At 30.7% G+C, this 13,598-nt stretch overlaps 1 protein-coding gene across 2 annotated transcripts; it reads left to right on the top strand.

Moving 5' to 3' along the window:
- The first annotated feature begins 652 nt into the window (after positions 1–652).
- LOC112528728 (ACT domain-containing protein ACR8-like) lies at positions 653–3,831 on the top strand. 2 transcript variants are annotated; one of them, XM_025139760.1, is made up of 7 exons: positions 653–1,077; positions 1,585–1,630; positions 1,749–1,863; positions 1,968–2,032; positions 2,232–2,810; positions 2,910–3,014; positions 3,101–3,831. In XM_025139760.1, exons 1-7 carry the CDS (start codon positions 1,007–1,009, stop codon positions 3,464–3,466), a joined length of 1,347 nt encoding a protein of 448 aa, XP_024995528.1. In that variant the 5' UTR covers positions 653–1,006; the 3' UTR covers positions 3,467–3,831. The 2 variants fall into 2 exon arrangements, with proteins under 2 accessions (XP_024995528.1, XP_024995529.1); XM_025139761.1 differs by having other exon boundaries at positions 803–1,077; positions 2,241–2,810.
- Positions 3,832–13,598: the final 9,767 nt, after the last annotated feature.

Below are 13,598 nucleotides of genomic sequence, written 5' to 3'. Positions count from 1 at the left end.
TTATCTACAAAAGTAAGTGGTCGCCCTAAGATTAGTTGGCTCACATAACGGATTGGATATTCAGGTTGGTTAAAAAAAACACAACCAAATATCTTATAATTTTTTTATTATTATTTAAAATTAAAATAACCAGATTTAAATATAGTTTAATTCATATGAAACCTATTATTTTTTTATAATTAATATTTAAAGCATTGGGGTTCTCTTCCTCATCTCCATCACCGCCGCCGCATCCTCTGGTTTTCCGGCGTTTTCTTGCTTCTTCTCACCACCTTCATGATGATACGGTAGCACCACTCTTAGAATTTTATAAAAAATACTGTAGCACCTTCCGAAACGATACGGTAGCACCGTTAACAAACCTAAAAATTTTACCCTTCGGAGGCGAAATAATACGGTGGCACGTGCCACCCATGGCGACACACTAGGTCCGCCCCTGATTTAGACAAAACAATAAGAATTAAAATATTTTGCATTGCATTATTAATTTTTACATGATATTTTTATTTCAAAAAAACATTAACAGGTTATAAAAATAAAACTTAAATAGATTATATTATATTTTGAATTTTTAGAAAATAAGAAAGGGGGCCATTCCCACGCTTTTCATAGAAGGCAAGGAAGTGAGACGTGGAAAGTTGACTTGCATAGAAAGATATTAGGAAAAAACGGGCAATCGGATCGGATCCGGGCAGCATGTGTACCGGCATGTGCCTCTTTCCTTCCATGCTTTCATAACACCAACGTATTTTAGTATTTAAAACCAAATCAAAACTTTTGATATAAATTGGACCCCCAACCCCAAACGCTTTAGAGAGAGAAAGTAACAGTGATATCTTTCATGGCGATTTAGTCGATAAACACTCAACAATTTCTTCGATTTTCGGTGCACTGTTAGCTGTAATCTGCAGTTTCCGTTGTTGAAGTCGTGGTTCAAACAAGAGCTGTTTGAAATCAACATCTATTTGAAATCAACATATATTTGAAATCGTGGGAGGAAGAAGAAATGATGCAGATGGATCGGAGACCTTGTTTGGATGAGTTTGAGAAGCTTCTCGTTCGAATGAATACTCCAAGGTCAGTATCGTCTCTGTTTCTTCCCTAATTTTTAGGTATAATCTGTTATTAATCACATGTCTATCAAACTTAACCTAATTAAACAGCTAGGAGTGGTTTCAATTTCTACGACAGATATCTTACTTGATTACCTATTCCGGTGCTTCTCTCACCAAAAATTATCGGTTTATTTTCTAAATTATTACTAGTTTGGTGCCACAAACAAACACAGTTTGAAGGAAAATAGTCTTACTGATTCGGTTGAAAATTCGAAGCCATAGGAATTAATTCTGTTATCAGATTGATTAATAATAATATAAAATTTGGTTTGTGAATTTTCTAGGCCTTCCAAGTTCCAAGTTTGTAATAGATAAATTGGTGCTAGGTTTTTCCACAGCACTGTTATGTGACTTTTCAACGACTCTATCGTTTTCCTGTCGATAATTTGGAGTTCAAAATTTGAATTTTCTTTCACGCTATACTTTTGGCTTCACAAGTCTTAATCAACTTTTTTGATGTACACCGCAGGGTCAGGATCGACAATGCTGTTTGTGTAAACGCAACCCTCGTCATGGTGAGAGTTTGAAAAGGAAAACCACTTGTTTTCTTTACTATTCTAGTAGTTGACCGGTTTCCTTGTTAAATTAATTTTTAATTCATAATTAAACTAATTTTTTCCAATAATTTTTTAGATTGATAGTGCGAGGAAAGATGGAATTCTTCTAGAGGCAGTTCAAGTTCTTACAGATCTGAATCTTTTAATTAAAAAGGGTTATGTTTCTTCTGATGGAAGATGGAACATGGATGGTAAGCTTTACTTCTTTTCTTATTGATTTTTCGTTTCGAATTGATCTTCAAATATTTTGTGTATTTATTGTTCTTTTGCACCTTTTTTTAATGATTATCTACAGTATTTCATGTTACTAATTTGGATGGCAACAAATTGGAGCACGGGATCATCGATTGCATTGAACATGTAATTTGCTTTACCCTTTAAATTCGTTTAATCGTTTTTTGAACATCTTTTTTACTCTATTTGTTTCAATTTGTGGGAAAACGGAAGAGGGGGTTTTCCAAGAATTTGAAAAGATAGATGCCTAAATGGGTTTGCTCTGTTTTTCATGTCATCAATCTTTTAATGAACCAACGTCGACTAATTTGAAGTTTCTTTATAGCGTTTGCAGTCACTTGGAACGGTACACAGCACAAGATTCAAATCTATCGATGGAATCACAGCAATCGAACTAACTGGTACCGACAGAGTTGGTCTTTTATCTGAGGTTTTTGCGGTTCTCTCTGACCTCAAGTGTGATGTGGTTGAGTCAAAAGTATGGACACACAATGGCCGAATCGCATCTCTCATTTACTTAAAAGATTGTGATTCGGGATGCCCAATCGGGGATTCTCAGAAAATGGAAAGCATAGAATCTCGTCTAAGGAACGTGCTTAAAGGTGATAATGATATCAGAAGTGCGAAAACTTCGGTTTCGATGGCTATCACACACACTGAGAGACGACTTCACCAGATGATGTTTGCAGACCGTGATTACGAGAGAAGTCCAATCATAAAAACTAGTGGCAAATATTCTCCAACTGTATCTGTTCAGAATTGCTTGGAGAAAGGGTATTCGGTTCTAAACGTTCAATGCAAGGATCGACCCAAGCTTTTGTTTGATGTCGTTTGCAATTTGACGGATATGCAGTACGTCATCTTCCATGCCACCATCAACACCACAGAAGATGGAGCTTATCTGGTTCGAATTCACACCATTTTGGCAAAAAAACCTTACTATTTTGTAACGGGTTTTAGTTAATTTTGCTAATGATGGGTTTTTCCCCCTTCCATGATTCAGGAATTCTTTATTAGACACGCAGATGGAAGCCCAATTAGTTCAGAAGCCGAAAAGCATCGTGTGACTCTTTGCTTGAGAGCTGCTATCGAGAGACGAGCATCCGAGGTATGTGTTTTAAGTTCCTTTATTCTTCAATTAAATGGAGTTTCAAGTTGTCGTTAATTAATATCGTATTAGTTAAATAAATTCAGGGTGTAAGGCTTGAGCTATGCAAAGCAGATAAACCAGGACTATTAGCGGAAGTGACACGAACCTTTAGAGAAAACGCGTTAAACGTGACACGGGCCGAGATCACTACAAGAAAGGGTACAACCGAAAACATTTTCTACGTCACGGATGCCCTTGGATACTGTGTAGATTCGAAGATCATCGAGTCGGTCAGAGAAAGAATCGGGTCAGATTACCTTCGAGTAAAGGAACTACCATGTAGGAATCACGAAAAAGGTGAGAAAGAGGAACAACAAACAGGTGGAATTGGTGGGGCAGTTTTATTGTCACTTGGAAGCTTAGTAAGAAGGAACCTTTACAACTTGGGGCTCATAAAATCATATTCTTAAATCCACCAAATTAGATACAGATATTTGGGCATATATACCTTGGTTATTTGTGTTGTGTAAATAGAACAAGAAAAGGGAAGATTGGGTTGGTGTTAAATGGTTGTGATGGGTTGGTGTTACAAATGGGTAGAATAGGTATATAGAAGGGGACCACAGAATTGAGCTGTTTTCTTGTTGGCATGGCAGTGGCAGTGGCAATTGCAATATATAGAAGGGGGGTTGGGAGCAATTATTTAGGTAGATGAATATGGAATTACAATTATACCCATTTGTGACTCCCATATATACATAGTAACAGTTGTAGCAGTTTGTACATTAACTTCTTTTTATAATACCACCCAATATTATTCTATTGTCTAGGGTTACATGCATGTCTATTACTTGTTATATATTTATTTATTAAAACATTTTCGATACAAGGTTATTATTAGTAAAAATTTAAGTGGTTATTGTGGAGAGTTTTTATAAGAAAATCGTTCAATTTTTTACCATGAAGTTTTTATGAAGTGGTATTTTCTCTGTTTTTGTTTTTTTTTTACTTTATAATAATTACTAATGTTAAAAAAAAAAATAAGGCCAACAAAAAACGAGGTTCTTAGAGTATTTCCAACACAACTATATTAAAACAGAGGAAAGAAGGATTTTAATAACTTTTTTATTTCAATAATTATGCTATCTTCTATGTTAAAATAAATGAAAAATGAGAGATATTGTAAAGATCTCTAAATTTAAAGAATTTTTCTAAACAGAGAGATAAATTATCATTTTATATTTTTCCACCAATAACAAGTAATAAAATAAATGTTTAGAAGAGATGATATTTTAATTAAATGTATTTAGTATTTTAATAATATAGTTAATATTATAATTGTTAAAATACAGTATTTGTTGGAGTTAGATGCAATTTTTTTAGAGATTTTTTAGAGAACATATAGTATTGTTAAAAATAGATAACCAAAAGTCAAAATCTCCAAAATAAATTACATTCGCTCCAATAGATGCTTTATTTTAAAGACTTCATCTTTGATTATGTTATTTAAATATCCTATAATTTTATGATCCAATACCTTTAAAAAAATCTATACAAAATAATACAAAAAACTCATTTTTTTTAGAGTTTTACAAATTTATTTATATCGAGAGTTTATTCTATGATTATTTTAGAGAATAAGATAGAAAAACTGTTGGGGTATTCTAGAGAAGAAAATTTATAATTTCCTCTAATTCATTAAAGTCGTTGGAGATGCTTTTAGGAAAGTTCTTAATTTAATGAGTTGAAGATGAGGTAGTAAAAAAGTGTAAAAAGAAGGTTCTTAAAGAACCTCCGTTGAAGATACTTGAATTTGTTATTTCATATGTTAACATTAAAACTCATTTTATACATTTTAATTTAATGTGAATTGAATATAAATTACATGCACATATGTCAACAACATATCAATACGTGACAGGGCCAAGTTAAATACACCCCCACATATCACTATATCAGTAAATGCACCATTATGTATTAATGCCTTCTCAAATATATTAACAATAATACTTATATTTTACATTTATAATATATAATTTAATCTGATTCTAACATTAAAAAAAAATATTTATATCATTACCCAATGTGAAACCATGAATCCTATGTCATGTACCATTCAAAAAGATTGGGGATTGATGGTATTTGGTGATTAAGATGGTTTCATCTTTACTTTGCACCTTTTTATTCCTATGAAATCTTTTGAAGACATCTCCCCTTTCTCCTTTTTGCACCCAATTCACACAAAATAAATATTAAATATGGTAGTATAAATTAATAGACTTGGAATCATGTAAGACCAAAGTTTTTTCATTAGACCCGTAAGACCAATTCTCAACCATTGGATTAGATCTACAATCTGAACATTTATAATCAGAAAATTGCCACGAGACTTCTCAATAATTACAAAATTGCCACCGTGCAACTTTAGACCATTAGATCATTAACTTATAAAGTTGATCAATAAACATAAATTGGTCTTACGGGTCTTACGAAAATCCCTTGGTCTCACGAGAACCCAACCCTAAATCAATATATTTAAAGTATAAAAGTATTAAGTTTTATCATGGGATGTGTTAGAAAGAAATTCATATCTTCATTTTAACTCATCGAAACATAACATAATCTTTTTTTAGTTAACCTGGATATGTAACTCGCTATGCGAGCCGACTAATTCCAGAACAATCATCTACTTTGCGGGTATTATGGAGTCACCGCATTTGAACTTTTGTGGCCATAAGAAGATTTTTATTCCTCCTTAAATTTGAACATGAAAGCTCAAGCTGAAATCAATCAGACATCACTCTTATGATTCATATATATTCTTTTAAATCATTCAAATTACTGTTATCATCAACCAACAAAATAAATTACGTCACCCTAATACAAAACTTCCACAAAATAAATAAGACGCATTTGTTTTTCGAATTTTATACTTGAATTAATCTCCAACATCCAAGGAATGACACGGATGACATATTTTGCCGGCTTTTGCAACTTAACAAAATTATAATTAATAAAATAATTGGTGTTTGCAAAAACGACCAACATTTGGAATCTTGTTTGTTAATCTATGACAATTGTTTCACTAAAACATTAAGATAATTCACTATGTTTTCTGTAGAAATATATATATTGAAATTAATATAAGATGTTTGAGGTGAAGGTAAGATGTTGGAGTTGACCATGTACTTAAAAAAAATGTCAGATGGATGCTATTCATGCTTTATGTGTATGCAAGTCACGTTGACTAATCCAATCTGTATGTAACATCTCATTCATGCATGCTACAGATCAGAAAAACAACCGATTTTACAATAACACGTTAAACATAAATTACTTTGTGATCGTTATACATATCAATTCAGTTTTTTATGAATGTGTGCAAGTTCCTCAACGTTTGTATACACTGGTTTCAATTTAGTTTAAGTGATGCATGATTGAATTAAGAAATGCTCAGTTAACTTTTAGTTAAACACCATGAAACTTAGCATCAGGTATCAACAAGTAGAAGGAACTCGTATACCTTTTTTTGGTCGAAGTTAACGTATCTTTAATATTAAGTTGTAATTGCTTAAGCACTTCAGACTTTTAGTTTTTAAAGTCTTCCACTGCTCATAGCATGTTGTTTTGTGTCAATTATTAAATATTGATGATCATTAATGGTCGCAATCTAAGAAACTTTTTAAGTCTTAATTAAGAAATGGAAGAAAACCCCCTTGAAAATATGACTATAAAAAGGCAACAACTTGATAAGCCGTCTTACTAAATTAAAACTCGTCCTTTTTATTCTTTAATACTGATTTATATAATTTTTACAGTAGCAAATAATTTTTCAAGGGGAAGGCCAGTAAAATCAAAGCAATGTTATTTCCCTCACCTTTTTCAGTTCTTTTGTTACAACAATACAGAGCTTCCACGTATTTATCGAAGATTATGCATAATGTTATATAAGCACAAAATATTAATGAAGTAGAATGCAATAGCCATTGAACTTTTGATCAATCGTATTTTATTTAAAAGAATAACCGATCTTTAACAAATTTTTAAAAATATAAATAAAAAATAAGGTCGGTATTTTTTGTTAAAAATTGTAAGGGGTTTTTTGTTTACCTCTTAATAGTTTCATTAAGAGACAACCTCTGAACCTTAAGAGATGAATCTTGTTTGGCAAAAAAAATCTATCTCTTAATGGTTTTAAAACCCTCTGAATGATTTTGTATCATGGATCTCTCTTAACCATTAAGAGCCCTAATTTCATTGTACACAATTACCAAACAATTATATTTCATTTTTGCACTATATCATGAGAGCTTTTTAAATCATGCTGACCACTTAATCATTCTGCACCAAATGATTCAGCAATTGCCAAACAGCCCCTAAACTTTTTATAAAATTGATGATTTTATTTAAAATGAAATCGGAATCTTGATTGAATGTATGAACTTGGATAAGCACAAATTCGATATTGATTAATTAAGAGAAGAGAGAATACTTGAAAGATAGGTTTCTTGGGACACTTTAGGCAAGTATGGTTGGCAGAATATGTGCTTCTTTTATTGTCTCATTTTCTTGTGTTCATACACCTTTTAGAGTATTCGAAGTTGGATTTTGTCAACTTATTTAATTTGGGGTCTATTTGTTGATAACTTAATGTGTTTAATGGACTCATAACTTATTCAGTCAACTATACATGATTGTATAGTAGTGACTTAATGGTATATAAAAAGTGACTTATCTAGTAAACTTCTAGGGAGAGTTTTATGTAAAAAAACAAGTTTTCTAAACATGTCCATCCTAATTAAAATGTATGTCAACTGATTAATCCACATAAACAATTTTATTCATACATGACTTAATGAAAAATCAACCAAACTAATCCCTTAATTAACTAGCTTATCTAGTTGATAATTTTGAATTTGCGTTTTGAACGTTTGATTTTTAATGTTTTGTTATTTTCTATTTTTAAGTATTTTCAATAATATTGAAAATTTATAGTATTTAAAAAGTATTATTGATAATATGTGTAAAAATCCGTCACATGAACAGAAAAGTAGATTCGTGACTCAGCTTAAGTTTAGAGTTATAAGTTGCCAACAATTTTCACTATGATTTTAGGTTGAACAAGAAGTTATTGGGTCAGTTTTGCTGATTTCGGTTTGCGGTGTTACTATATATGTATAAACTAGATGACAGTTGGATTGAATAGGTTTAACTTTATAAAATTCTGATATTCATCCAAAAACCAGCAGATCCAATTTACATGTATAGAATATTGATCCAATTCATTTAGTTGTAACTGAATTGGATAAATTTTTACATATTTAGAGCTTTTTCAACAACTTATCCAAAATAAAGAAAATAAAGATTTCGAGCCAATATTTTTATCCAATAATTTCACTAAAACTATCTTCAAAACAAAAAAAGTATGAGAGAGAAAAAAGGTTTTTTCTCCGAATATAGAGAATTCCCAAAAAATAATTAACAAATGAGACCACATATAGTAAACTTTGATAAAACAAATTTATAGAAAGAAAATAATATTTTAATAGATGAATAAAATATTTTAATATTATAATTAATGTTGGATTCTCCAAAATTAGAAATCTGTTGGAAATGAATGTATTTTTTTTAAAAGTTTTTGACTTTTGATTTTTTATTTTAAAAAAATTTTGAGAAATCTGTTGGAAATGTTCCTATGATATCTTGCTTCACTTAATCTTATCTATGTTAGAGAACCACTAAACAAACTTATAAATTTGTCTTTAAAAATAACGTTTTGAGACAATGGTTCAGGTCTAGTCAAGTTTTATTGTCAAAAGATTGAGGTTACGGAGACCGTGGAGCCTCAGACGTCGTCGTATTATTTTCGGAATAATAAGAAGAAGTTTGTGATAATGTTTGGTATCAAAATACCAAACGGATAAGGTTTTGGTGGCTTTCCGACTCTCCTAAACCAACAAAATGTACGGCATTATTCCAAAAGACCCACCAACACTATTTTTATTATTCTTTTTCCTTTTTATTTATTTATTTATTTATTAACAATTAATTAATTAATAGAAAGTAAGGGTACGCTACAAATTTGTTCTTTGTGATTTATCAAAAGTAACACTTTCGTGTATTACATTTCGAAATTACGAGAAGCTTATCATAGTTTATAAAAATATTTGAATTTGATCCTAACTTTAACTGTTGTTAAAAAATTCCATTAAACGATATCCATTTTCAAATCCAAGAAGAAATAAAAATCTCTTTTATGGTCACGGAGGTTCAAATACGATAACTCCGGACTATTTGCAAAACAGGTGGTCGTCCTGGGATAAGTCAGCTCGCATAGCGGGTTGGATATCCAGGTTAATCAAAAAAAAATTCCATTAAACAATATATATTTTTGTTTATTTTTTTTATCTTTTACCCAATAAAAAACCACATAACCGAAATCATAAAATCGAAATTAATTGAGTAAAAGATAAAAAAAAACCATAAAAGAACGAAAATAACACTTATTTAACAAAAAGTTTTAACTACCGTTAAAAAAAGGACCAAATTTTAATGTTTTTAAAAACCATAATAATAATCTTATAACTTTAAAAGTATAGGATGTAAAGTGAATTTCTTTGACAAACTACAGTAACCAAATTTGTAGTTTACTCTAAAATAAAATAATTTCCCAAGAGAATATTCTCAAAACACCCCAAAACCTAATTGCTTGCGTCATTTCACATGCTGAACAAACTTCATCCCATACGGTTCTCTTATAAATTATTTGATTGATTCAGTGTTTCTGAATAAAATAAAATATGATTATTATGAGTGTATTTATTAAATAAATGAATTAAAATTTATATATATATATATATATATATATATATATATCAAATAAAAATGACACGAACTTTGTATAAACACAAAAAATTCAGTTAAAGAATTGGCTTTCGGTGAGAAAGAGAGTCAAAATGAGAAATGTAAGTAAGGATCTCCACCCTTAGATACACATTAGGATAAGATGCACCGGATCAATCCCAGTATCAAGCGTGATTCATGAGTGAGTTTGAGATTAAAAGTGATAAAATGTTCAAATCTCTTCATACTTTTCTCACATTAAACTCACTTTCTCACATAATCCTCCGCCTTCAGTTAAAATAGATATGATATTAGGTGAAAGATTATATGAGAATGAGAGATAAGGTGAGAAACGTAAAAGAAATTTGGACCCTTGATCACCTTTAATCTCAAATTCACCTATGAATCGTGCTTGACATTGAGATTGATCCGGTGCATATCATCATAATATACATCCAAGAGTGAAGATCATTTTTTATGCTTCTTACCTTAACTCTCATTCTTACTAGAACCCTACCTTATGATATTAATATAAAAATTGAAATGTTTGTGGGGTTAATTAATAATAATAGTAATAATAATAATGGGTAGATATGGGCAATAAAAAGCATATATGGAAAAAGGTTAAGAGGGGAATCAAAGTTATCCCTTGCCATTGGAGAGGAAACAATGAAAATGATTGACACATTCATCCATCTTATTTTATTCCATTTTCCATTGTAATATTCATTATTATTTCACTTGCAAATTAACTACTTTTCAGGGTTATAATCGTCTATTCATTATAATACCACCTGTATCTAATATTCTGATTTTATATTCTAATTTTAATTGAAAAAAATAATTTGTCGTCTTTTCGTATTCAAGGTCTTGTATGGACAAAACAAATAATATATGTTTTCATGTTCATAAAATCTATCAATATTTTGTAGCCAAGCTTAATCTTAGACGCTGGGTGTTGTAATTGTATACATATGACCTGTTAAAGTTTTATATCTGAACTTCATAAAATAAATTGATAATCAATTAATATACAATTCAAATACAACATAAGTATTAAGTCATACTAATTTTTTTATAATAATTCATAATTTTTATTTTACTTTTTGATGAAAAATTTCATTTATTTTCGTTCTTGTTTTGCAATAAAATTATACACAAATAAATAAATAAAACAAAAACACTTATTTATATCTATACTATATTATAAAACATTTGACAAAAACTCTTAAAAATCATTTTTTATGCATGAAATATTGTTTATTGATGCATATTACTTAAAATTCAAGATTATAAGTAAAATGTGCGTAAGTACAACTTATTAAAGTTTTATGTTTGAATTCGTGTAACTAACTTCAGATATACATAATCAAATAGAGGATAAAATTTTTATTTTAAATATAATAAAACTAAAATATAATTAGGATAATCATTGAGTTCTAACAAAATACTTAATTATTTTTTTATAAAAATATATACCAAAAATAAAAAAATAAATTATAGAAATACACAAAAGAGGGGGAATTTTAAATACTTAGTTTGGTACTAATATCAATATTTTTATTTTATTTTTTATGATGTTTTCATATTTATATTTTATTCAAAAATAAAAAAATTATCTCTTTCTCAAAATCACATAAAAACGTATTATAACAATGACTAAGACAAAAAAAACGAAATATTAAAATCGAGATTTATCTCGCTAAATTGTACGAGTACCCTTCTAGTTTATATCAAATAAGCCTTTAATTTTTAATGTCCTCCCCAAAAGTATTATTAGATCAGATTATTTGAAGGCCCAATACTAGATGCGTGGCCCAAATAGAGTCATGGCATTGGTATTTATAGAGTTTTTATTTTGGGCTTTATGAAATGTTAATTTAATCAATAAAATTAAAAATTAAAAAACATATCAAACAACTTTAAAATTCCTTCGAAATTAATCAAGAAAATTAAAAAATCCCTCATAACATTAAAATTCGGTTAAAAACATATTAAAAAAATTTACAGGCACATTTAATTCACCGTAAAAATGCACCCACCAAAAATCATGACTACAACACATATATCCATCCTTTAAAAATGATTTTATACGAACCTAAGGTTATAAAACAACTTTTCTCCACCACAAGGGTGGTGTCTGGTTGGTTTGAGTTTGACTCTAAATGTCAAAAGTACGTGAAAGTCTCAGGTTTAAATCCAAGGAGGAATAAAAATCCTCTTGTGGCCACAGAGATTCAAATGCGGTGACTCTAGGTTATCTGCAAAACAGATGGTCGCCCCCTGGGATTAATCAGCTCGCATAACGGGTTGGATATCCAGGTTAATAAAAAAAACCCAACGTTTCTCGCAAAATTTAATATGGCATCGTGCACAACGGATATATGGACCAATCAAAATAGCGAGATTTAAAAATGATTAGCAATAAAAATACGACATAAAATTATGGAAAAAATTATTATCGTTTAAAATAACGTAAAATAAAAAAATGTTGGAGTAAACAGAATACGACATTCTTTTCCAATTGAGCCACGATGTTATGACCCTTAGGGGCTGTTTGGCAGTTGCTGAATGATTTTGTGCAGAATGGTTAAGTGGTCAGAATGATTAAGAGGGTCAGAATGATTAAGTGCTGAATGAAATATGGTTGTTTGGTAAATATTCTCTGAATGATAATAAATTACCATTTTAACCCTCTGTATAATTTAGTGCCGAATGAAATATAACTGTTTGGCARATATCTRAATAAAACAATTACTTTGTAAATGTAACATTACTTGTTCAAAACAAGTTTTCATATTAATCCAAACCACATAAYATTACTTGTTTAAATTCTTAAAAAAAATAAAAATCAAATTCCAATATAATTAATTATCCCATCGATAAGCTGTCCATCTTCACAAACCTCCATAACCTAATGAATAGAAAGTTTATCTTCCTAAGCACCTAAATTCAACTACTTCATAATCTGAATCTCTCTTCTCATATCCTCTTTATCTCCTTTTGGTTTGCCGAGAATCGTGTTCGATTTGAAAACCCTTTTGGGGCTTGACAGTGGCTGTGGTTTTCTCGTCGGAGTTTGGGTTGCCGGAGGTGGGGATTTGGTGTAGAGTATGTTGGGGTCGTCGGATCTTTGATTTGAGTGAAAAACTACATCGGAAAACCCAGATGAAAATGGTGATGGAAAACCCAGATGAAAATGATGCGAGTTTTGCTGATGCATATACCCATTTTTTGGTGGATTGATGGAAAACCCAGATGAAAATGGTGAGATTTGGTGAAGAATTTGACAACCCAGATGGAGATTTTGGAGGAGATTTTTTTTGGGGGGGATGCGATGTGAAGGAATCGCTGGTGTAGAAAGGGCTGTAGATGGAGACGGTGGAGGCGACAACCGGCGAAGATGTGGAAGGCCGGAGATGGAGACGGTGAAGGTGACCGGAGATGGAGACGGTGGAAATCGTGAAGGCKATGCTGGAAGACTCCTCGRCTTGTGAAAGCGACGATGGAAGAGAGGGAAGGATTGTGATGCTGGAAGAGAGGAGTGGGAAGGGTAAATATGGAACAAATGATATCTGAATGGTTGAGTGAACTACTAGACACAAAATGGTTAAGAGGGTCATGTAACCATTAAGAGGTTTATTTTTTTTTGCCAAACAGTCTTTACCTCTTACCGATTAAGAGGTTGGCTCTTAATGTCACCATTAAGAGCCAAACAAACAGCCCCTTAATATTGAAAAATGAGTAGCTTTAGTTTCA

Source organism: Cynara cardunculus (assembly GCF_001531365.2).
Source record: "Cynara cardunculus var. scolymus isolate 2C chromosome LG 15, CcrdV1, whole genome shotgun sequence".
Taxonomy (NCBI): domain Eukaryota; kingdom Viridiplantae; phylum Streptophyta; class Magnoliopsida; order Asterales; family Asteraceae; genus Cynara; species Cynara cardunculus.
This window is presented reverse-complemented; position numbering and strand designations above follow the sequence as displayed.

Coding starts and splice junctions, on each gene's coding strand:
- LOC112528728 (XM_025139760.1), top strand. CDS start 1,007: ATGATGCAGATGGATCGGAGACCTTGTTTGGATGAGTTTGAGAAGCTT. Junction 1,631..1,748: donor TAAACGCAACCCTCGTCATG/GTGAGAGTTTGA, acceptor ATAATTTTTTAG/ATTGATAGTGCGAGGAAAGA. Junction 1,864..1,967: donor TGGAAGATGGAACATGGATG/GTAAGCTTTACT, acceptor GATTATCTACAG/TATTTCATGTTACTAATTTG.